Source organism: Lipophrys pholis (genome assembly GCF_963383615.2).
Source record: "Lipophrys pholis genome assembly, chromosome: 15".
NCBI lineage: Eukaryota > Metazoa > Chordata > Actinopteri > Blenniiformes > Blenniidae > Lipophrys > Lipophrys pholis.
The window spans coordinates 1,051,005-1,077,794 of record NC_137642.1 but is presented as its reverse complement, the minus strand read 5'-3'; the positions used below and the strand labels follow the sequence as shown (position 1 = coordinate 1,077,794).

The 26,790-nt window shown below is 42.7% G+C and overlaps 1 protein-coding gene across 1 annotated transcript in view; it reads right to left on the bottom strand.

Annotated features, from left to right (window-relative positions):
* col13a1 (collagen, type XIII, alpha 1) overlaps positions 1-26,790 on the bottom strand; it is a gene marked incomplete at its 5' end in the record, with an annotated part of 82,596 nt that overhangs the window by 37,545 nt on the left and 18,261 nt on the right. The window contains 9 exons of the mRNA XM_080482315.1: positions 52-123; positions 1,562-1,588; positions 2,362-2,388; positions 2,486-2,512; positions 4,941-4,967; positions 5,212-5,238; positions 6,517-6,552; positions 8,255-8,305; positions 19,238-19,264. Coding sequence (XP_080338441.1) covers positions 52-123; positions 1,562-1,588; positions 2,362-2,388; positions 2,486-2,512; positions 4,941-4,967; positions 5,212-5,238; positions 6,517-6,552; positions 8,255-8,305; positions 19,238-19,264 — 321 coding nt within the window. The remainder of the gene's footprint in view (positions 1-51; positions 124-1,561; positions 1,589-2,361; positions 2,389-2,485; positions 2,513-4,940; positions 4,968-5,211; positions 5,239-6,516; positions 6,553-8,254; positions 8,306-19,237; positions 19,265-26,790) is intronic.

The following is a 26,790-nucleotide window of genomic DNA, read 5'->3' as shown; positions in this document are numbered from 1 at the left end:
TGGTGAACCCCTCCGAGTTTTCTGTCAGGGTGTTTGGAGGCACCCACAAACCTTCAACGTCAGAGCCTGACTGGAGCGCAAGGCGGCCAAGGTTTTCAGAGGGAGGTCCTGCACAAAGAGGCCCTACACACCAGGGAGGTGGTCAGACAGCAAAGCAGAATTCAATCCTACCCAGGACAGCAGCCTCTCTATAAGCCAATGCTCAACAACTTTCCAGGCACAAAGGATTTCAGAAAATCTGGATGTGAGCAGCTGGATTTGGTGTGGAGAAAGAAAAAGTCACTTCTTTCATTAAATGTGTTGAACGAGGAAAAATAAATAAAACATCCACGTGAAAATTTAATGCAGGAGTGTCAAACAGGTTGTACTTCAGAGGTCACATGTTCACTGTTCGGCTGGAAAAGTCAAACAACCTACAAATGATAACAAATCCAACGTTGACATTTCATATTTAAACAAACTTTTATTAAACCTACTCAGTGAATAAGATGATCTTTTTCTTTTCAATCTGAATTCTTTGTCTCCACAGAGAACACTATTTTGTACTTGTGAATTAGTATAATTCAGGGTCATATTTGTACTTGAGTACAAATATTGTGTGAACATTTTAACCTGAAGGCATCAAGCTTCACTGCAGCGTCCTGTTCAAACTGACTGTTCAGTATTTTGTTCAGTCTCCTAATGTCACTGGAACATTGGGAATACGTGTGTTTGACACTCCTGCTTTAAAGTGTCAGCTGACGACACCACACTCTGCAAAGCCGTCCAATTTACAAAAACCTAAACTTGCAAAAGGCTCCTTTCTGTGTGTTCATGTCTTGTTTAGAAAATGTGTTGGCTGGTTGTCTGTCCTGGAAGGCAACCTCTCAAAACCCCGGAGAATTCATACAGAGTGTGGCGTGAACCCCGGGGGTCTTACTCCAGGACTGTGAGCCCCCACCGGGGACTGGACCGCCCACACAGCCTGCTGAGGACGGCTGGCCACAAAAGTGCTCTAAAAACATCACGTTTCCTCTTCCACTAAAGTCCCCACACTCAGATTGATCTTTCCTGAAGCATTAATATCCACACATGTATGGGACAGCATGATGTTCTCCTGATAACCACTCAGCACCATTTCTGCTCCAGGGCCGGGAAAAGTGAAGAAAACTTAAAAAGTGCTTCACCAGGACGGCTTTAATAACTGTGGGGCTGAAATACAGCAGCAATTAACTCCTGAGAAAGTCCCCAATCACTCAGGAGACTCTTATTTTTGGCAGAGTCTTATCAGATCTAATCGTTCAAGCAGGCTAATGAGCCACTTTACTCTAAACCAGACAACCCCCCCCCCCCCCCCCCAAACACACACACCTCCACATCACTGTGCTACCCCTCCACTGTACTGCGCCCATTAGTCCCATCTGCAGCATTTTCTCCTCCTCTAAGAAACCAAGGATGTCAAGCTAAAGATCACATCTTCACTTCACGTCATTATACAACAGAACAGATGAATGATTTCTGATTTATGGCATCATTGAGGTGAAAACTTCTCTGTCACAGGTCCACGTCCATGTTGTCTTACCCTGTGAGTGTAGTCTCCACATACGCCCTGGAGAGGACAGGAAACACACTCAGACACAAGAGCACACAGAAGACAGGAACATATTGTAGTTGATTATATTGACATTAGAGTTGCTGTCATGAGGAGGGCAGCTTGAAAAGAAAAGACCCCATTAGAGAGATGCCCCAAGAGTTTATTCATGTTAAGGTCTGCTAACTGAGAACTTGACCCTCCTGTCGTCGTTCGGGAGCTGAAAAGCTGTTGTCAAGTAATTTCTAAATAATTTGAACAGGTCTCTGGTCTTTTCTGACTGGTCCAGCTGGAGGTTTTATACAGTCAGATGGGAAAGTTTTCCTTCATCATGATTACTATATTTCTATATCTAGATTCCAAATGTCTGAATGGCAGAGAATGATGTCTGAATTCAGTGCATTCATGCTCTGTATCTGGTCTACGTTCAGCATTACATCAAACCTGGTCGCGACAGAAAGTGATTAGAAAGACCCACATGTTGCACTGCACAACATGATGGCATGTTTTTTAACTGATGTGGGGCTGTGGAGTTTGTTCTTGGTTTAGGAGTTTCAGAGGGACAATCTCTGATAGGGTCAATTGTCCCGTCTTCATTCTGCTCCTGCTGTCTGCATCATATAACTTTAAAAACCACAAAAAAGGGACGTTTCATGAGATCTGTCATGGAGACTTTACAACTGACTGTTTTTGAATTGAGGATAAACTATATTTCAGTCCTATATTCAAAAGCGATCTTCTGATATTGACGGTCATTATAAAGTGTCTGAATACAGCAAACTGTGTCTCACCTTCTCTCCTTTGGGCCCGGGGTCCCCCTACAAATGATACCACAGACATAGAAGACAGAAGAGAGTGGCATCATGTGATATATTTAGTCTGCTTGGTTGGTAGATCATTATTACAGCAACTTACGGGGAGTCCTCTGGGACCACGATGACCCTGGAAGACAACAACAACAGATTTAATCTGACGTAAACACTCATGAGCAAGCTGGGACCGTTCATCCAGGAGCAGATACACACTCACACACACACACATTCACTTTCTGAGCTCGACATCACCTCCACCCTGTCCTTCATTCACACCCATCTTCTGATGTGGAGTCAGAGTGGTGAAGATATGACAATCTGATGAGTCGTCTCACAAAATGTAAATACTGCTTTACAACTTTAAATGTCCTGAGTTCAAACAAACAGTGTGTGCATCGTCTAACTTGTTTTTACCTTTTAAATGAAATGTTTTGGAGCCGGTCTGCTAACGACACCACAGCTGTTACAATATTTTAGAATTTACTTACAAATTGTTTTCAAATAAAATGAAATATTTGTACAACCAAATGACCTATCAAGGTCAAAGGATTATTACATCAGCCTGCTATGAGAGGAGTGCCTAAGAAAACCTGGACACTCAGCTCCTCCACCAACATGTCAAATATCAAACCAACCGATGCAATAGCTAACAGGAGTCTGTTCTCATTATGTGTTGGGCTGAAAGTAATCACTTTGACTTCCACCAGGCTCTCTGAGGTGTGTTGTCCAGGGTAGAAGCTGTCGTAGCTCAGCTACTGGTGATTAATGAACGCAGCTTTGACACATCGAGTCCACCTGGTGGCCGTACGGGGTCAGCAGCAGAGCCACCTCCACCAGACAACCCTTCAAAAACACTTTTAATCCTCTTTGATATTTGTCAGGAAGGAGACGGAGGAGCGTGAGCTCATTATGGGCTCATTAATCAACATTCTGCTGCAGTTCCACAGTGTCGGGCCGTACAGGGGCTCCTGGACATGTTGGCAGGTCCTCTGGACTGGATCACAGCAGGCGTGAGCCCCCCCGCTTCCAAAACAAACCGCCACATGCTGATTTCCCACTGTCAGACTGAGAGTAATGGTCCACAAACGTTGACATGTGAGAAGCTTCTGGAAGCAGCAGTGTGCCAAAGCATTTACCTCAGTTGGGCAACATTGAAATAAACTCCACCTCAACATCATTCAAGAGGAACAGAGGCTTTATTATCCTGTAAATCTGCACTGAAGCTGGAAATAATTTAGTTCTCACAGAAGAGTTGAACAGCGTTTCTGCTTCTGTCCTTCTGGCATGGCAAAACACGCAGTCCTTGTAGTTCATTTGTGACAAATGAAGTGATTTCCTACAATGATCAGATTTGTTTTCAGGTGTCTGTGTGTGTTTTATTTTCAGATTCACAAGAGGTTTGATGTTCTTAATATGTTGGACATGCGCAGGTCATTCTGCTCACACTCCTCCAGTGACTAAATCACAAACACTGAACAAAACCACCTCAGTGAGCGGCAGTGAGGTGAGAACAGGATCAGGAGAGTTTCAGAGGCGTTACAGAATATAAAGCCCAGTTCCCTGTCTAAATGTGACATGCTGATTAGATGTTTGTGGCTCTGTTGGTTGAGCTTGTCTTCCAGCCCCAAATGTTGTTGGTTTGATTCTCGTCTTGCTGTGTACTTCGGAAAGCCACTATTGTAACTGCAGCCAATGGTGTGTTATTGTGTACAGATGTGACAAAATCATACTATCAAGTAAACCAGCCTCCAAAGAGGTCACTTCATGGAAGAATCCACAATTTAGTTCTGGTCGCTCTCAAAAAGAATTTGTTAAGTCCTCTGGCCTACCAATATAACTGGCATACCACATGTCATTAAAAACAATTACTGACATCACGGTAACTTTCAAATGACTGCATATTAGGGCCACATTCTTCTTCTTGATCCTGGACGCAGTATATGAGGTCAGTTATATAATAGTAAACAGGTAAAAATGATCCTGTTAACCAACCAACCAGCCAACCAGCCAACCAACCAACCAACCAACCAACCAACCAACCAACCAACCAGCCAACCAGCCAACCAACCAACCAACCATCCAACCAGCCAACCATCCAACCACTTCCTTCTGCACATGAACCTAACCAGTTAATAGAATTAGATTATTAGTGACGGAGTCCACAACGATTGTCCACTGGCTGACTAATAAAGGATCAATGCCTTCAGAATAGTCCTCAAACCTGTTTGAGCACAGGCTAAAATCCCAGTCTGCTCATTTCACCCAGTCAGACTTTTATTATCAAACCCCAACTGAAAACCAGAGAGAATAACATCTCCCATCTGTCTCTACCTCCCCCTTGTGGTGAGGAGTCTACTCTACACTTATTACCCGGGACAAACCTCTATCTGTGTGAGCGCAAAATAAACTGTTAGTAAAACAAGGTTCAGTACAAATTTGACATGTGAAGTGAATGCAACACTGCTGGAGACTGAAAATCTGACATTTATTAGATACTCTTGGATACTGCTCCGACTGTGGTACTGACTGTGTTTCTAATAAATCTGTACTGTACTTACGACATCTCCCTTCAGGCCGCTCTGCCCCTGTGTGAAATTAAAGCAGAGAGGACAGTCACTCAGTGCATATCTTCACTTCATGTGCTGCAAAGACCTTTTTAGAAATGTTTACCCTCACCCTAATTAACAGTAATGACACCAGCAGTGTTTTTGTACTACTAATGACCATCATTATTCTCAGTTTAAGTGTGTTGATTATCACCACAGGGATCTTATGGCGCTCTAATTACTCGGTAGTTTCACATTTTAACAGGAACTTTAGGAAACTCACAGGCTTGCCATCCAATCCAATTGGACCCTGGGGTAAAAGAAAAGAAGGATATATTTGAGTACTTACAAGAAGTCTTTGAGTACTTACAAGAGAAGCATTTACATCACATCATAACACCGTCCTGATCAGAATAGCCAGAAAACAACGTGTGAGCTAAATCTGCTTAATGGGGCTGACATTTCAGTGTTGAGTCGATCAAACTTCAGGTCTCTGCTTGGTCTGAATCAGGAGAACTCATCTATTTATTTAGAATAGGTTTTAAAGAACACTGCCCAAGTACAGTGGATCAGTTCTTTACCTTGCACAGTGCTAAGGATTTTGTTATATAATTATTCAACTATTCTCTGTCAATAATCATTGCACTATTCATGGAATCATTCTGAGACGATGTATATTTTATCCATACTGTATAAAATGTGATACATTACACACAAATGACTTGTATTGTCAGTTTGGGGGTGATTAACTAAGAATGAAGACTCACCATGACATACTTCACAGGCAAACAGGAATATTGTCGTGAGAGCTTTATAACAATTGTTCCCATGGAAAGATTGGATGAGCAATTCCAAGCCAACATGTGATACCATGGGCTTCACATGTTGGCGCATTACAATACTGTACTGTACTGCGCAGTGGAAACAAGGCTCGGACATTACATATTTCTTGTGCAAACTCCAGAGGTTTTCATATTCTTTACCACATGTATATTATACCTTGTTAGATTAGACTCACACACTTCCTATACATATCACCAGAAACGAGAAGATATTTGCTTTAATTCCACGTATAGAATAGGGATGTAGGTGATGAGCTTCATAGACAATAAGGCTTTGGCATTTTGGTACGTATAATCAAAGAAAATCAGCTCAAATAGGTGGTCCTTAAGAGGTTATAAAAAACAAAACAAAATAAAAATAACTAACTAACTAACTAACTAACTAACTAACTAACTAACTAACTAACTAACTAACTAACTAACTAAAGATATGATGAAGACAAAGTTCAACCTAACCATAGAGATTATAAATAAACACTCAATAGAGTTTTGATTTCACTCCGGGGGTGACACGCTGAAGCTGCAGGGATGTTTGCAGGTTGTTTAATACCAGAGGTGCATTGTGGGAAAAAAAGCCTTTTATTGACTGTGGAGGCTTTGGGGGCTTCGGCAGAGGAGGTGAACTGAGGAGTGGGATTCATACCAACTCCTGGAGCTTCATGTGAACGAGTGAATGACGGCAACCATCAGTTCAGCAAATGTTTGACAGTTTGACAAAAAGATTTCATAAAAATCTATCAACTTACTGGAAATCCTGGAAATCCTCTTGTACCAGGTTGTCCCTGGGAAATACACACATGACATTTTAGCGCTTATTAGACGCTGAGACAGGGCAATGCAAAGAAAAGAGTTCCAATCTAATAAAGATGGATGACAAAGGAAAGAAGCAAAGTGAGCTCAGTGAGTCCAGGACAATTAGCCAGAGCACTCTGATGGTGGTCTGCTGGACCGCTTCAGGACATTTAATCTCCATGGGAGGGACGGTAGAATTAAGACGACCGGAGGGAAGATAATTACAGGGAAAGGTGAAAGTCTGGTGACAAACTTGTATAGTGAATAGTTTCTGTGAGTTTCTCGGAATAGAAAGGCAAAACTTTATAAAGACACAACTAAAAGCAATACGTCCCAAAATCACAGAGGACATGATTAAATCATTCACCTGAGTAAACTTTGGAATACAGTTAAAAGTTACACAGATAAACAACCTGTTTGATGTTGCTAACTTTGAGAATGAAATTTACTGTTCGAATGTTACATCATTGGAGACATAAGAACAATGCTGACTCCAGAGGACAACAATCAGCTTTCACAGACCATCATGCGGATGCAGTGTGGGTCCAAAGAAGAGTCTTACTCACTTTCAAGGAAGAACTTTACAGATTTCTAAATAACAGTAGGTCAAACATGAATCCCTGGAGTTTGGGTCAATTTCTGTCATTTAATGAGCTCCAGCTACTTCCTCATATTTTAGCCTCGATCTGTTGGATTTGCTCTGTGTGAAAGCTTTAATACAGTTATGAAACACAGAGCAGGGCAGAGATTTAATGAAGGTCTGCTCCTACACCAGCTTCAGCATCACAGCTGTTTCCGACATTGACTCCAAGGCTTTATACTAGAAATGGTTTGCAGTGAACCCAACCAGTGGAGGTTTTACCTGCTGGTTCATTGTTAGTGGGACTCATGGTGTGATTTTGACTGTGGAATCGGCTGCTCTGGGACACATGCACGGCTTATATAGAGTGAAGGGAATTGTCTTCTCACCCATTGATCCAAACTGAAAGGTGGGGCAATCTGAGGAGGATGTCGAGGAATTTGAGCGGTCAAAGTTGTAATTTAGTCTTGTTGTCTCCAGCTTTCTGAATTTTCCTCAAAGTTCTATGAGGGGAGTCTGCTGTCAGCCTGACCTGTGATGGATAAGCTCTCCGGGGTTTTAGACTGGCTGGGTTTCTGAGGTTAAGCCATGTTCCTGCATTTCATTAGGAACATCTCTGGATATTCATGAAGACCAAGAAAATAGAAATATAGAAGAGATTAAAACAACGGTGTGTTCCACTTGAGACGTCAGAACGACAGAGTTCCGTTTCATTTTCCAAAGTTTAAATCCACATTTACCTTTGAAAAAGTAAAAACACTGAGTGATTTGGACTCCATTTGGCCCAGGAAGGAGCATTTCTCTGCTTCCTCAAGGAAAAACTCCAGATTAATCAAATGGATGGCGGATCTGTCAAACAATAGAGCTGTTTCTACACAGTCTGTGGTTCCAGGATAATATCCAATCATTTGTGGTGCATGTACTCAGTGGTTGATGGACTGAACTTACGTGTGTCCAACATTGAGCATGCCTGAAAGGAACTAGTGTCTACAATTGTCAGTTTTAATCTACAGAAGTGAATGTTCTGTTGGCGATGTGTTAAAGTAATGAAAAGCTTGGCATGCAGACCAGCTGTGGTTCCACATTAGCTGTAAAGAGCACAGGACACTTACAGGAGGTCCTCTTGGTCCAATGATTGACAGTCCTGGCTCTCCTGGGGCTCCCTGGGGACACAAGGCAAGACACGACACAATGAAAGAAGTCCCAGGTTCTTCTAAAGATATGATCAGTGAACGTTAGCACACCGAAGCATTCCTCTCAGGTTAAACAGCCAGAGCGAGGACGGATCGCTTCACTACTACAGGGGTGTCAAACGAGAGCCCGGTCCCGACCACAGGCTGAGTGACAATACAAAGACTACATTGACTTAATAACTGTCCATTGGGAAGAGGACTTAACACAACACCGAGAGTAAACCTGCACCGCACCACTCACCAGTCAAACAGCATTAGAATGAAAGGTCCTGAAAGGCTGCAGACAAAGGCCGTTATTGAAAATGAGAACCGGTTCTTAACTAACTTACCTGGTACAATAAAGAATTACTTTAAAAATAGGAGGCTAAAAGTAAGTGAGGGAGTTTAGGACTTGTTTCTAATAAGTTTTGTAAAAGAAAAAAAAACAAGGGTTATTTAAATTTGATCATTTGTACCTCCCAATAATAAAACCATGAGAATGACAACCTGGTGTTGTCATTGAGGCGTTGAAATGATTGTACATGTCCTCTGAAGTGAGTAGAGTTTGACACCCCTGCAACAGCACATTTATCTTGTGCTAAAGTGGTTGAAAGACAAACTTTCCAGGGTTAGTTTGTGCACAAACTGCTAACATGCTGGCCAGCAGGGACTGATTCACAAGACAGACATTGAGCCAGAGAGGGATCACGGGAACAAAAACCTTGAATGGAAGCGCTTTGGGGACGGCTTGCGCTATATAAGTTAAATCCATTTCATTTTGAGGCAGTTCTTAAAGTATCGCACATGGTCAGTTCTACTTTCTCAAGAGTCTAACTGTATCCTCAGGATGATCTTGGGTTCAGATAATGCCCCTGTTCTTTTGAAAATAGAGGTTTCCAGAACAGATTGGCGGCGTGCTCGACAGGATGGCAAACGGATAGTGATGCACAGCATGTAGTGACAGAGAAAACACACTTCTGTGTTGCTGTGTTTGTTCAATGTGACTGCTTACAACACAACAACAATTATGAAAATACTGTACTTTGATACATTTCTAATTTGATTATCTTGTGCTTTCATTAAAATGATGGCAAATAAGAATGTAATGACCCATCTTAGTGTAAGTAATCCAAACTATCAGACTTATAACTAATGATTAACAGGCTCATTCTTGACAAGACAAATAGTTAGATGGAGCTGGACTCTGGGTGGATGTGATTGATTTACACAGTGACAGGAAGAATCTGTAGTCCTTCTGACCCTCGGTGCCCAATCCCACAAACCACGGCCAAGCCAGGCTCAACCAACTCAGGTTTCCAACACTTTGCCTAAATTAGCTTCTCTTCTCCTGAGAGGAAATCCTACCGTGTGGATATATCTTATGTCCTCAGGCATCCATCAAACACACAAGCCTTTCTAAGTATTTCTGAACAAAGGTCCAATTTAGAAACCTCATATTTGTTTTTTTACCCTGAGTTTGGTGGCAGATGCATCGCTCAGGAACCAGAAAGCACGAATAATGATGGAAAAAGAGGGTTCATGCTCATTGGCTTTCCACAGCTTCAGTGAATTTGACAGCTGAAGATACACTACAGACACACTCAGGCAGAGATTAAATTACTCTGACTGTGAAAGGTCAAGGTAGCAAGAAAAAGGAAGGCTCGCTACCAAAACCAGGACCAAAACTGTGTCGACCTGGAGCCTGTCTTTCTGGGGCTCAGTTGCCGGCCAACTCGATCCAACACAAACCCAGAGAAGTCAAAGAATGAGTTTGTTTGACGAGCAGCGTTGTGGAAGAGCTTTTCTTCATTTGTTCTCTGCGTCAGCTTTTCTCTTCCTGTCTTGCAGATGAAGCGTCCATTCAGGAGATGATGAGGAGCCAAGTCTGCTGCGTATGACGCCTGTATTCCTTCATCCTCCTCATCCTTTCTGTCCTGGCAGCTGCTGTGGGAGACTCACCACAGATCCTGCTCCCCACCTATTACAATAAATTCCCTGCCTTACAGTCAAAAGATTATGTTGGATGCGGATTTGCACAGCGATTCAAACAGCCTGCACTGTACAGTCTGCTTCTCCACTTACGTCTTGGTGGTCAGGTGACTATTTGTGTTCTCCCACTGCTCCTGGGGATGCTGAAACCACCGTTTTAATGACGGTGGGCCTGATGTATGGCTGCATCTTGGCTTAGGACCACGTTTGTCACTGTGACGTTAGAGTCTGAGTTGTGTTCTCCCTCCGTTGTTGCAGTTGGCCCTTCACCTTACAAATCCCATTGAAGAGAGCAGAATGTAGATTTGTTTCTGGCTTTGAAGCAGCAGAGATCTGAAGAGTTATAATGGGTTTTGCAAATGTGAGATTTACAAGACAGCACTGAGACAGTAATTACTTTTACTACAAAACGTGTATGTCTGCAGAGCATTGTGCTATTGCCTGGTATGTGTCCAATGTGTTATCAAATGTCCTGAAGATTCCTACTAAAGCCATGATCCCACTGGATTTAAGGTAATTGATCCAGGATGTGTGTTGATTTCAGTTCAGCTCTGGTTGCCACCGATGTAGGATTGATAAACCAATTACAATGTGATGCTCATACACTCATGGAGGAGTATCACATGAACCATGTTAATTCAAGTCAATGCAGTGCCAATTCAGCCAATGAAACTACAACAATCATCCGTGTCATCTGAGCACATGTGAAGTAAAAGGTTTCAGCACTTTACAATCTCATTTTAACTTCATCCCATTTTAAGACATTGAGATCCTTCTGGAGACGTTCACACCAGATCCGATCAGGCACAGAAAACTACATGAAACATTTTAATTCCTATGAAAACAAGACAACATCACAGCTGGACCACATCACATGACATATCAGGATAGAGACACAGGGCTCCAGAAAGGAAATCCAGATCCTCAACAGTCCAGATTCAGCCGGGATCACACCAACGACACAACAGCAACACGGTTTAAGAGTTAAGGAGGGAAATACAAGTCAACACCTTGGTTTCAGGCTGTCCCTAGCCCCTAACAGATCAGTCCAGCCTCACATCAGTTAATCCATTAATTACACACCCTGCCCGATCCCCGTTGTATCTTTGGCTGACAAGTTAACTCCTCTTTGTTGCAATCAGCATTGAAAGGAAGCAACTTTTGAATAAAATCTAGGATTCCTGAACAGCAGACTCTGGTTCCCATCCATTCTGGGTCTTATTCACTTATTCACCAGGTCACATATAATAAACAGGTAAAATGAGGAATTCTCCTCTTCAACTACACAATTCAAACTTATTTTAAAAGATTTACTTTAAATGTAATGTAATTTAAGAAACTGTAATTTACAGTAAATAAGACTTAACTGAATATTCACTTGAATCAGGCCACATTGATGCTTTACTGACAGGGAAGCAGCTGTTTTCTATACATTTCTTCTTTACTCAAGTTGCAGTTTTTAATGATACAATTATTACAAATACTATAGTGATACATAATGCCAAAACACAAACAATGTAAAATGTAAAACAAACAAGCACCCACACACACACGCACGCACGCACGCACGCACGCACGCACGCACGCACGCACGCACACACACACACACACACTTTTCCATTCATCATAAATAAGATGTGCTGCTGCTGTGGCTCGTTTTCTGCCTCCATTATTCAAAGGTGAAAATCATGTACGTCTGTATCTGTTGTTGTTTTCTCGCTTCTTCATGTACCTGTTTGTCTGAGAAACAAATTACTTTTGTGTCTGGAAAGTGCTGTTCAGGTTTGTTTAATTTCACAACGGTACCTTGTTGGAAGGTGTTTGGATCGGTGTGGTAACTGTGGGTGGCGTATGTCAGTATATCATCAAGAAGGGTGTTTGTTGTTTGAATTAGTACCATGAGGCTTGACCTGGTATTTACTGTGTACCAGATTGTTACCAATTATTGTAGTGTCTGCATTTTAATGCACAACTTTGCCTCTGCTTGCTATAAAACAACATGCACCCTCACAACCATATCCAACCCAACCTCCCATGTCAGCGCTTTGTGATACTATAGGACTCTGGATGATCAAAGATGAAGTGTGTGCATGTGTGTGTGGTCATGTAGGCTATAGCTTGATTGTCTTGTCATCCATGATTATTTTGTAATGTTTTAAAAACAACATTCAGATTGATATTGGACAACAATCAAGAGTTGGGGACCCGCCGAATAGTGACAGGTATCTTGTACACTGATGGTGACCAACCCATACACAACTCAAAACAAGGCTAAAGGCTTTGTTATGGCTGCATGAGTATCTATCTGTGCTGCAGCGGCTCTTCATACTGCATTTCTGCAGAGTAACACATGTTTAATAGCAATAAAAAGGTAAAGGATTAATTCAGACTGAGCACCAGTGAAGCCCAACTGGTGGCTGCCCGCCGAGGGGCAAGGCAGTCATGAAATGTCCCCCAAGGGGATTAATATAGTAGGATAAAAAGATGAATACATACTGTAAATGTGAAAAGCTGAGATTTGTTGGTGCTCTACACAGACTTCAGTGCGATATGACCCCACAGCTCTTATGAACTTCAACCTGCAGCAAACTGTGTAAGAAACTTTTACGTGACACTGATGTGCATAAAAGTGCTTTTTGGATTTTTATGGCCGTGTATTGCTGACATTGGCAGATTTACTGGATGTTTACCATCCCTGTTGGCATACTTCAAGAAGCCAAATGGGAGAAACTTTACCGCATGTTACGTCCACCTTGAGGCCAATATCAATCCTCTCTTCCTCCCAGCTGGCAGCTCAGATTTATAATTTCCCAATGACAGAAAGCCGAGATTTAACTGTCGTACGACGCAGCAGTAACCACATTTATCACAATATACTTAAGGATCAGCTCATACGCTCGGCTGTGTTCTTTATAAATGTCTCTCCACTTTCTTCAGGGAGTCTTTTGTTGGAGTTTTCAGACTCTTATGTGACAAATCATTCCTATTGTGTTTCACAGTGTAAAGAGTTCAGGTAATCCAACCTGGGTGGGAAACCGTTTACAAACTGTGACCCTCACACTGTTGAAAAACACAGATCCAGCCTGAAGTAAATCACACTCTACTTCTACACACTACACAGTCACAGCTCTGCACTTCTGACCAGCAGCTCACCACACACCAAGTCAGGTTGGAGCTTCACTTCCAGCCTATTTCCACGCAGCTCCTTGCTGCTTGGACCCCCCCCCCCCCCCCCCCCCCCCCCCCCCAGGTAGTCTGACCCTTCCCTGTCATCCTGCTGACTCCTGCTCCTAAACTTACCTTGTGCCCAGCTTGTCCTTTAAAGCCCTGGGATCAGTCACAGCAGACACAGTCACATGCAAACAGATGTGAAGGGGGGGGACACAAGAGAAAGAGGAGCCATGGTTAGAGTCATGGAGAGGGCTGGGGCATGCTGCTTCCTCAGGGCGGCTGGTGGTGCAACGCCCTTTACAATCTGCACACTCAACTAAAGCTGTCACTTTATTTGTGCTTTTGATGCTTTAGAAACGCGAGTAGTACATATATATATAGCCGCAAAGTCCCTATTTTGGATATTTATTTGAAGTTATCAATAATCACGCAACACGTAATTTTCCAGGACATTTGGACCATGTGGTGATTTGAATGAGACAAAGAGGATTTCCAAGACATCCAGTGACAATTTCACCTTATGTAGAGATTATTTTTTTTAACTATATTGTACATCCCAACATTCCCAACAAGGAAAAAACATTTACTTGTGTTTTTAAGAAAAACTGAAAAATGTTACAATCTTAAAAAAGAAGTCCTGAAACTTGACTGTTGAAAATCTCCACTTTGAATTTCTTCAAGTGAGATGCTTAATGAGATCAGCAGTTCAGACAGATTAAAGTAAACAGCTCTCATTGGGATTAGTGGGATTAAAAAAGTATTTCTATTGTAATTTATTCTATCCTGTAGAGGCTTGAAGTGTATAAGATTCTTACTCCAACCTTGAATTTTGTGTGTTTCACTAGAATTCACAACATGTGTTGTGCGTGTTTGGAAGTGAAGATGTATAAACACAGAATCCTACTACAGTTCCAGAATGAGATTATGTTCCTCTGATCTCAACCAACGTAAACCTAATCCAACATTTCAGCTTTTTTCATTCAACAAGTTCTAGTCTAATGTGAAATATATACTGTATTAATAAGTTGGAAATAAATTCATTTAAAATGTATCTGGAATGATTTAGTTGCCAGTTTATCCTTTAAAGACGCCAAAGCAGACAGATGATGTGACAATATCGATGTTTGGGAACAGTTTTTTTCCTCACAGCTGAAACACTGAACATTCATCTCCTGACTGCAGTTCTCACATTTTCTACTAATACTAACGTACTGTCACGTTATACAACTAATAACTCATTTTGAATTCTAATGTAGGGACATACAGGCCCAACTCACTCACCATTCTCCCAGGAATTCCCAAACTTCCTTTGTCACCCTATTAACCAACGCAAATTCAGAAGGACAGGGTCAATACGACAGGTAGGGTTAACACGAAGGTGAGCTCTTAAAGGGAAACCACCACACGGTTAAACAGCTGGAACTACTTCAGTAACATGAAGTGAATTTAATATGAGAGACACATTAGTGTGTGCTGAACGGACGTGTTCACATAGTCAGAATATAGAAGTCCAGCCATGAGGAGGTCATGATCACGGTATCCCTTTAAGAATCACAGTTATGTACTGTTAGTTAGCAGAGCGCTCAGTGTGCCAGGCCCAATGCAGGTTATGGACTAAAACATGTAGTGATAATGAAGCCACAGCCTGCAGGTTGAACATGTTTACAATAATGTTGTAAAGGACTCCTGGCTGATGGAGTTGGCTCAGCCAGCTGATGGAATGGCTCCTACTTTCACAGCAGATTAGCTTTTTAATGCAGCGTGCTCTCGCTCAGCAGCTCTGCCTCTGTGTGGATATCAGAGGACACCCAGTTAACGACTGGGGCAGTACGTCCTGACCATAAAGTCTGAGTTTAATGGGTCATTAGGTGAAAGAGGGCAGTTTTAATGCTGGAGGGGAGTTTGTGTTCTGTAAGATGTGAGACAATGTCCAGCTGAGGGGAGGCATGCTGGTGTGGTGGTTAGTGCTCGGGTCTCTCAGGTCAAGTCCAGGTTTCTCTGCAGTTTGCATGTTCTTCCTGTGACGGTTTGGGTTCTGTGTGTGTGTGTGTGTGTGTGTGTGTGTGTGTGTGTGTGTGTGTGTGTGTGTGTGTCAGCAGTCATCTGTCCAGCGGTGGTCTGTCTAGCAGTCATCTGTCCAGCAGTTGTCTGTCCAGCAGTCGTCTGTCCAGCGGTTGTCTGTCCAGCGGTCGTCTGTCCAGCGGTGGTCTGTCCAGAAGTTGTCTGTCCAGCAGTTGTCTGTCCAGCAGTCGTCTGTACAGCGGTGGTCTGTCCAGAAGTTGTCTGTCCAGCGGTGGTCTGTCCAGAAGTTGTCTGTCCAGCAGTTGTCTGTCCAGCGGTCGTCTGTCAAGCAGTTGTCTGTCCAACAGTCGTCTGTCCAGCGGTTGTCTGTCCAACAGTCGTCTGTCCAGCGGTGGTCTGTCCAGCAGTGGTCTGTCCAGCAGTGGTCTGTCCAGCAGTGGTCTGTCCAGCGATCGTCTGTCCAGCAGTCGGCTCTCCAGCAGTCACAGTCTGTCACTGTCACAGAATCTCTGCTGCTAGCGTCTCCTGTTTGAAACCACTGAGTGGACGAGTCGCGGCGTCCAGCCCCGGGACATCTGACTTGCTGGGATCTCTGTCATTAGTTCCTGGCAGATTGTTCAAAGCCTGTAAATGCTATCTGGCTGCAGCTGGACTCTTTGAAGACCTTGCCAAGCCACTGAGAGCTGGAGGCTTCACTACATGCTCCACTGAATTATTTGCTTTAACCACAAACTACGAGCTTCACTGCAGTGGTGTTTTATAGACGTGTGATGAACTGAGTGTTTTCTTAAACCTCTTTCGGTTCGTGTTCTTCACAACATTGGATCATTTTCCTTTTATTTTAGAACAGAAATGTTTCTGGTATTTTTCTGTCAGATAAGCTGGGGGGAGCAATGCTGGGAATAACGTTGTTTTGCAGTAAGTGATTACGGTAATACAATGAAGGTAATACTACAGTCAGTAGGCCCTACAATAGGCCCTACAATAGGCCCTCTCCACACGATCACACGATTTTTCTCTGCATCGTTCTTTAAAAGATTTCCGTCCACACGTCACTAAGAACCCGGCTCAAAACGATGTAGTACATATACCAGGCCTTTAGGTGGAGGTGTAACTCTGCCACAGAAATACACCAAAAACGGATACACGGAGAATACTCCTACTCAACATACTGCCTTGTTGCTCTAATATAACACAGTTTAGTTTTCTATCTGGCGGTAGCTACTTTATAAATGTGTTTCTTTGAAGGACAGCTGTTCTGTTCAGGTATACATGAATAATAAACTACGCCCCTCTCTTGGAGTGCTTTCAGTTGAAGATTCCACACTTAAATCATGACTGATGGATCCAAACACAACTAAATGACATGTGTGCTCCACCCGATCACTTCATTTTAACCCCAACAGAACTTTACAGAGATTTAAATCCCCAAAACACACAAGCACACACCCATGATGGATTAGATTAAATATCCATTCTGTTGTTTGAACAAAGATGAAACATCCAGCAGCAGAAGAGGAAGAATAGCAGCAGGAGGAGGAGGAGGAGGAGGAGGAGCAGGAGGAGAGGGGGCAGGAGGATAGAAAAAGAGCAGGAGGAGGTGGAGGAGGAGGAGGAGGAAGAAGAGGAGGAGGAGGAGGAGCAGCAGGAGGAGCAGGGAACACTCCACTGATGGTCCTTCCTTAATATCTCCATCATCTGGAAGTTCTTTGGTTTTAAAAATCGACAACAGCAGAGACTTTCTTCCCTGATTTTCAGTTCTTGGTCGTTCTTCTCTCTCTCTCTCTCTCTCTCTCTCTCTCTCTCTCTCTCTCTCTCTCTCTCATCTCGTCTCGTCTCGTCTCCTGCTGTCAGTCAACGGCCCTCCAGCTTTTCTCTCCTGAAGCTTGATGGGTGTCATTAATCACAAATCCTGGCGGATTCCCACTCTGACAAACAGCTTGATCAAACCTGTTGAACTGAACTGGAGTTTAGCTTCCTGCCGTCCTGGCCTGGACCTCGTGGGTCTGACACACTGATACTGCTGCGTCAGCAAAGAAAAGACTGCTAGTGTGGAGAAGGAAGAGTCTTCAGAATCAATCGGAGGGAGAGATAATTCCCTCTCTGTTTCAGGTGAAACAGAGAGGGAATTGATTTTTTAAACAAAGAAGTTACTCCACACTCAGGTTTATGATAAGAATGGTGATAAGAAGAGTATTTTGTTTAAAAGTAATTCCCATTCTGTTCAGCTGCCGTACTGAGATCTCTTTGACCTCTAAGCTGAAGCATAATGTTTAAATGGTCATGGAAACAAATAAACAACAGACTTATAGTTCATACAAAGATTGTTCCAGAACAATCCTTTAAATGTAAGAGTTTGAATTCAGAAAAGGAAATTGTGTTATATATTGTTGTGAGGATTTCAGTAGTCTAAAAACTGCAATATACAATATAGTGAAAAGGTACAGGCGTTTTATTTGTTGTTGTTTGTGTGTTAAGATAATTTTCCGAGTGTGGTTTTTAGCACTCATATCAACTAACATCAAGCCTAAAATAACACAGCATCTTCTATGTGTAATTTGACACCAGCTTGATGTCCAGTGACAAGCTAAAGACTAACTCATGCAAAACTGAGCCAAACAGGAAATGACACCACGGTCTGAAACCTGAGTTCTCCCATCGATGAAACCTTTGAAACTGAGTCCACTGAACCACTTCTGACTGCTTCCTTTTTATTGAGCGACTTCTAAATTCTTCTGCTTCTATTAAGATCGACCCTGTGATTTCAGGGCTTTTCAACCTTTATCAACGTGAAAGAAACTTCCAGGGCAGTTATATAATGGGCTTCTACTAACTTACTAAATGATTTCCGTTTCAAATCATGTTTTACATTGAAAAAAGAAAATGGCTGTAAATAGTTGAAGCAACTTAACTGAATTGCTTCGATAGGGGACATCTAAATGAATCAAGTTCTTTGAACTTAACTAACATCATGAATTAATTAACTAAATGAATTAGATTAAGTCCAAAGACTGTGATTCATTTAGCTGTCCCCAATCGAAGCAATTCAGTTAAGTTGCTTCAACTATTTACAGCCATTTTCTTTTTTCAATGTATTAGTATTTGTCGAGCTGACCGCTGCGCGGCCAGTTTCCCACCACCAACCAATGGCTTGAGAATATCCCTGTAGGAGTCTGACCTCTCAGCTCTACCAGGCCTTTGAACTGACTTGTAATAAGACTTTTAGCAAAAAGAGGCATGATGCACTGAGGACGTCCAGAGAGTCCACCTCTTTCTCGTAATGAGACATCAGACTCCGTACATCTGAAAAGTCCCAGGAAGCCACACAGTTTTCTTTTACCTCTTCTTGTAAATACTTTTCCCACGTTTACCATAAAGCTCTACAGTTCATCCTGACATTCTGTTGGTGGACGTTTCTGGAAGACGGTCCACAAAAACTGACCAAATCATAGTAACCTCCCAAAATCCTGTCCAATTTAGCTGACAGGGGATTTTTGGAGCAAAACAGAAGTAAGACGAAGCATTACCGCTGATTGTGGCCTCCCAGCTGGAAGACAGAGGCTGTTTGCTCTTTCAACAGCGTCACCCGTTTGTAGGTGTTTGAGGTAGCCTCATTTAAATCCAATCAAAGTAAAAGCGCTCAGTCGAGAAGCAGGAGAGAGATCAATACTGCAGTGAACATTAGACATGCAAACCGTGGACACGGAGACACACAAAGACACAAGTCGAGGAAACAGTTACCGGAAAGCCGGCTCGTCCAGGTGGACCCTGAAAAAGGGGTGAGAGAAAAATGGTACAAACAGGAAAGAGTAAATTTTACAGTTAACATCTGCATAATGAAAGACATGTGCACTGAAGGACAGAACGACATGAGTGGAGAGACTGTCCACCATGAATATGTGTTATTTCATCCTGTTAATCTCAGTGACAAGACACATTAAAGTTCCCTGCTGGTGCAGTGACATGCCTCCGCAAAAACACAAGACAACCAAAACACAGACATGATTTGTAGTCGTGAAGAACAAACTCTTCATAAAGACTCATGCAAATGTTGTTTTTGTGGAAGAATGGAGGCTTTTCTAAAAACTCCTGACTGAGGTCACCCTTCTAGTACTTCCGGATGCAGAGGATCATTTAGACGCTCCAAGCAAACACACAATGAAATATGTTATGGTGGCTTTCAGCCTGGGGCAGGCACTGAGAAAAGAAAGGGCCAGATTGTGTGTTGTTGTCAAAGACGCAGCGGAGGTCCAGTCGGTGCTTCAGAGGACAAAACTCTTCACTGGTTTGAAGTCAAAACAGGAACTCTTAACATTTTCCAAGAGCTACTCACTGCTCACTGAAGTGGGCCGAAACTACTGGCTCTGTGTGTGTGTGTGTGTGTGTGTGTGTGTGTGTGTGTGTGTGTGTGTGTGTGTGTGTGTGTGTGTGTGTGTGTGTGTGTGTGTGTGTGTGTCATTCAGGCTCCAGGACCAAACTCAGAACAAAACAAAACAAGAGAAAACCACACCACCAAGTGGCCTGGCCTGCAAACTGCAGGCTGCAGAGTTCTTCCTTTCTGATGGTATAATGAAAACGGGGCTAAAGCAAACTGGAGAATTCCTTTCATTCACATGTTGGTATGTTGGGAGTTCAGCTGCACTTCAATTCATTCTAAGCAAAACATTACAAATAGAAATCTGTGTTCACTCTCAAGTGAGTAACTTAAATAACGATGTTCAGTGTACTCTGCAGTAATGATCAACCCCTCCAGGAGGTGGACAGGTACTTCTAACAGAGGACTTATTCTCTGTCACACTACTGGCATGAAATCCAGAAGAGATGAAGAAGAAGAGCACCAGTTACAGGAAGCAGCAGTTACAGGAAGCATCTTGCGGACAAGCACCAACAACAAGCAACCTGAACACTGACTTTTCTTAAGGAAACCACACAAGAAGCTCCAATAACTACAGTAAAGGATCAATGTGTTTCTGCTGAAAGTCAGACGGGTTAAATTGAAGTCTCATGATGAAGATGTGTTACAAAGAGTGTCTCATTGTCTGCTGAAGAATGTCAGCTGAGAAAGCTTTGACGTCGGGCTTGTCTAATCGACCCACGCTGCCACTGACTCTCGGCATTTGTTGTGTTTTTAAGATAGTTTTTTCTCTTATCTGTTTTTATTTGTTTTTACTGTGAAGCACTTTGTGACTCCATGTCTGTGAAAAGCGCTATAGAAATAAAATTTACTTACTGATAAAAACAGCAGACATGTTTAATAACTTTCCTATAATTTGTCTCCATGAGATTTGATGTTCTAATGACAGAAGTCTGAAAGGTGGAGGTGTGCAGCCAGGTGCTGAGTGTGAACATGCTGCTCATAGGTGCCTGCCCATTAGCCAGATGGTTCCTGGCGACTGTCTGCACGGGTCAAAGGTCATCCAATGCCGGAAAGAACCCTTCACTTGAATTACACAGTTACACTCCAACATGTGGCTCCCATTTTGCAAAGTGCTGCTGAATGAATAGGAGGGCAGGGAGTGGGGTGGGGGCGGGGCGGGTGAGGGGTATATTTGGTCGCCGTACGTGAGATGAATGGTCTCCTGGGAACTTCTCTGCTCAGTAAGAAGTGACTGGTCATATGAGGGAGGGAGACTTCTCCCATTCTCACCACTGCTATTTTAGACAGAAAGGTCCAGTTTCCAGAACATATATAAAGATAAAATAGAGAAAGTAATTGTCAGTTTTTGTGTAACTGTGTAGTTTATTTATGTGAAATGGCATTCTGAAGTGAGCTGCTCAGTTATGAACGTTCCCGTAACAGCTTGTGAGGACGTTCGATTGGTGTTACTTATAGAAGACACCATCGGAGCTTTAACCTGTGGACGGCCCTGTTGTTTAAATATCAGTTCCCTAAAACAAGTCAAACTGAGAGGTAAAATTCCCGGGGCCTCATTCATCAAACATTGTCCAGATCCATACTGAAGGTCTGCGTGTGCCTCAAATCTGAAAATGGCCTCCGCCAAAAAATAATCTGATTTATAAAACCGAGTGCACACAAGCATCAAGTACTTTTCCCTTTGTGAATCACAGTCCACCTGGAAGGTTGCACAAGTGGATTCACCTCACATCCCACCGTCAACACACCGTCAACACACCGTCAACACACCCACATTCTACCTTGAATGGTCAGTACCTCAGGAATATTAGTGCACGTCACAAAGCCTGCCGCGCAGCAACTTCCTGCAGTCTGTTTCCGACTCTGCCGTGCGTCAGGAAGAAGGAGTTATGTGTGGATCGACGCCACCATGCAGCTAAATTTGTCCAAACCATGTCTGAGGCATAAAGAACTTGTACATTGATTACATGCACATTGTTATTTTTCACACAGACAAATTCATTTTTACTCTGAGCCCTGATAGCAATGTGTGTGCAGTCAATTGTGGCGATTACATTTGTAAAACCAGACATTACTGTAAATATTAATGTTGCCCCGTTCACCCACAGTGTAATGAAACGTGATGTAAACAGCTGGCTGTGATATCCCTAAGGACAGAATGGACCAGCATAATATCAGAACCAAAAGAGGCTTTAGGTTAATCATATAACATGATCAATAAAATCTGAGCAATCCTGTCATATTATCCTTTTTATATATTAAATAAGTAAGTATTGTGCAAATATTCTCTTTGTGAAGTATGCTGCTTGTGATGTATCTCCTCTCATCTCAAGATATATTGTTAATCAATATAAAAAAGGACCAGAAACCCCAGAGTGGTCAGCGCCTGTATATGCCCCGGAAGGTTCTGGTGGGCTGGTCAGTCTAACACTGGAGGCAGTTCAGCACATAGATCCAAGAGCACTGCTCCAGGGAATCTACAATAATAATAACAATAATAACAATAATAATAATAATAATAATAATAATAATAATAATAATAATAATAATAATAATAATAATAATAATAATAATAATAATAATAATAATGCATTGGTTTTATAGTGCTTTTCTGGACACTCAAAGACACTTTACATGGCATTATTCATTCACCCCGTGGTGGTAAACTACATCTGTAGCCACAGCTGCTCTCAGACTGACGGAGGAGAGGCTGCTCATCTGCACCATTGACCTTCTGACCACCACCAACCGCCCACTCTCTCACTGTACTTAACAGGCAGTCCAGGGTTTAGTGTCTTGCCCAAGGACACTTCGGCATGTAGGCAGGCAGAGATGACCGCTCTAGCAACTGAGCCATGCCGCCCGTCATCATCATGGGAAATCTTTGTGGTCCCTAAAAACTTTCTCCATCCTGATCCTACAATTGGTGTAACCTTCAAACATGCCCAGCGCACCCGTACTGCAGCATTACGCACGGCTGTCACTGCACTATTTACATGCTGTTTTGTTTGTTTGTGAAGTCACTTTGACTCCAGAGCTCAGGTAGTGTGTTGTTAGTCATTCAATTTCAGTACTCGTCAGATTTTCCATATTTACTGCTGAAAACTTTGCTGCTGTTTCTTTTTTTGTTTTTGAGCAGATTACATACAGACAAATGACTCCCTGCACCATCTACTGGCATAAAGTGGTATTACAAGACTGAGGGAGCTGAAGCTACCTGAGTTAGGGTTACCTGAATTCTAAATTGGTCCTCATGACTCGTGTCCAGGAAAAATGGGATCACAAAATATTTGATATGAACTACAGGAGACATCATCGGTAAGTCCTTTGACTGAGTTTCCCTGTTTTACAATTTTCAGTTGAAAATTGTCTCTATGCACTTGGTTTCTAGAACTTGGCATTTTCTGTTAGAATGTGATAAAAAGTCAAATACTGAGTTTTATCTGAGGACATCTATTACGTCCAGAAATCTATAAATGATGTGGGATGTGGCCAGATTGAGGAGATTAAAATGCTCTGACCCTGTGGGGAACAACCTGCAGAAAGGAATACGAGTGGAAAATCCGCCTCGCTGTCTAACCTCATGTACCTTGAGAACTCCTCCGTAGAAACTCACCCTCATATTTTCCAGAGAGGGAAGTTTGGCAGAAGTGGTTTGAAAACTGACACAGCTGTACAGAAGTCAAACTCATAGTAGCCAGATGTTAATGCTGGGTTCCCAAACCATGTGCCACTGATGCAGGCTTGAGTTCAGCTCACATTAAACCAAAGTGACTCCCTCCAGGAGGGGGTGGGAGCTCAGAGAGGCAAGGTACACATTCACTGAGTCCCACTAGACAATAGCAGGACAGACAAAGTGTCCTCCACTGTCATATTACAGTATTTCATTCAAGAAGCATAGACAGAGAAGGTTAGAAGAACATGCAAACCACAGACAACAGGCCACCACACTCAAACCCAGGGCCTGCTTATACATGTTTATGTATTATAAACCTTCTTATGAATAAAACCTCTGCCAAACAATACTATGAGTAGGTGTATTTATGTGTGGAAAAGCATCAGAAGAACAAATGTGTGAAATATTACATTTGTGAGAAAAGAAAAGATGCTCCACTGTGCCACTGCATCCAGACAGGACAGCACACTGTCCATTAACGTCAAGACAGTGAGTTCAAATGAAAGGTCACTTTACCGCATGCAGGTCACACTCGGCTTCAGGTCTACTTACTGGAGGTCCTGCAAGACAAAGAGAAGAAAACACTCAGATTCAAGTCTTACCAAGATGTGCAGTATATAGAGACAACTCAAATACAATGCTTGTGACTGATTTGTTGTATTTCAAAGTCAGTGATGCCCTGGGGAATATTATACAGGTTGGTGATGCTGCTCCAGGAAAGGAAACATGGATGTACACTTAAATCTAATGCGTCCATATGAAGAATCGCATTTCAAAACAGGCAATGACTCACTGATGGGTGTAATCATTTCCCTTCACCAACAGCCCAGTTATTTCACATGTTTAAAGAAGCCGTGTACATTCTACTCAGAATAACCCACAGCTTCTTTTGCTGGTGCTTTTGAAGAGCTCCGTGTCTGTTCCCTGAGAGTTCCCACAGAAATCCCTGAAACCATCCAGCTGATCAGCCAGGAAATCTCCTGCCAAACACTGAGGAAGGAAGAGACACGGCTGACACATGCCCGTCCCCTGGCAGAGTCCAACATGTTCCACCACACCCAGTCCTCAGTAATTCATTTGGCCCAAACAGAGGGATTCATTCATTTGTTTGTTCAGCTAAACACTATTTATACTGTCCGACCTGAAATCATTCCCTCTCAGAATCCACTGCCATCAGTTCCAGCGCCCGGTGACCAGAGTTCGATGCAGGGATGGACGGAGTTGTGAGGCCACACATCAGGGTACCGTGGCCACCATTGACCCGTCTGACCACTGCAGACCAGGAACCAGAATTGAAATTTGGAGAGTTTCTGATTCAGTCATCACCGCTGCACCGCTGCTTTTCACACATCAACTTTGTGGACAAAATGTTAAGTTGCTACCTAATATAGTGCATGCTGCTCAGTAACACGATGAAGAGTTAATTGGACTGCACGTTATCAGGTTATGTGTGGGCTTTATGGGAAAGCCTTTGAGCTGCATCACATAACATGAGCAGAAGAAAGTCCTATGAGGTGTCTGGTTGCTGTGATGTTAACGTTATACATTGGATGTCATGTCTCTGTGTATCTGCCCTCTGCTAGCAATCTAGCAATGGTACTCGGGGATACGATGGACGCTCAATCCCATCCAACTCCACCCTCACTCAGCATGCGTAGGTCTTTTACTATCCGTCCCATTTACTGTTTGATAGAATATTTTCATTATGTCAAGACAGGAAAGTCTCATTGTCATGCTCTTATGAAAGCACATGAAGGGGACAGACACTCAGCTGTGACTCTCGCTCAGACCTGTAAAACTGACCTTTCATTAAAAACCAAAGTCCGCCTCTTTGACCTTTTCTCCAGCACAACGAGAGTCAAACAACAAGCGACAAAATCAATTGGCGCTGGAACCAGACAAAGGTCACTAACTATGTTCTTACGTCAATCACAGCCAGGAGAAGAAAATCACAAATGACAAATCCCTTCCGTTAAATGTGATCTACACAGCAGGTTTATTCTGCCTGCTCCTCAGAACACTTGACAGCCCCCCGGGACCCTGCTGGGGCCCCTTTCTCCACTTTTATCAATGAAGGATTATTGGAACAAGACGAGGGAAGAGGTGGGGATGTACAGACCGACCGCTCTGATAGGTTCCTGTTCAGTAAGAACACAGCAAAAGAAGGAGTTTCCAAACTAAACGTCTCCCAAGAGTAACAGCCTGGGCTTTCTTTACGATCCCTGAACGAGAATGAAAGACAGAGCAGCAGAAGCCAAAGTCTTTCTCTTCCATAGAGCTGATGTCAGGACAGGGACCAGATGAAGACCTACCAAAACAAACCGATCAAAAACAGCTTCGACCTTCTTTAAACTCTAAAGTTGAACTCATTGTTGGAAAAGACGGTAATGAAAGTTGTCGATATGTTTACCTGTTAAAATGGCTTGTTAATACTTCATATATGGTGATTCAGAGTGGATTTATAGATTATTGATGTGAACAGATGGACTTCAGTAGACTGACGACACAGAAGAACAAAAACACTTCGAGGAGGGAAGATTTGTTTGGATTTACCATTTGAATGTCACTGGTGTTGCATCTATTTTGTTTCTGAAAGCAAATACAACTTCTTCCTGTGATTCTTTGAAGTGTTTTATAAAATAAAATAAAAAAGATGCATTGGATTTTTAAAATTTTTAACTATTTGAATTCTTACAGATTGATACGATCTCTTTCAATGACTGGATAGTTTTCATCTTAACTTCTTATGTTGGCCATCCGAGTGTAGTAGAGATAATAATAAGATTCATATCGTCTCAAAAGTTAAAAACAACAACACTTTCTGCACATAATCAGATACTCATCAGTTTCTATGACCTGAGATCTGAACCGTGATCTGCCACAACATTGCTGCTCTCCTCATTCCTGCAGTCATGATCTTTTCCTAGAGGGGGAATTTAAACCTCTGTGTGCCAGCGCCAGCAGAGCAAACATGGAGGCAGGATTCCTGCAGCATTCTGGACCCGCCATCACATCCTGCAGGCTGGACCCCCCCCCCATCCACGCACACAAACACACACTGCACTGATATGATGTATTCCGAGCCTCCTGCTCCACTGGACCTGATGCTGTCTAACTATTACTAACACCTGTTGTTTATGCTTTGGCCAGGACTGGTTATCTGTGGCCGGAAATGCAGATCGAATGTCGCATGCCAACATGCAGAGTCAGGGGCATTTCCTTTTACTGTTCCTAATGCACTCA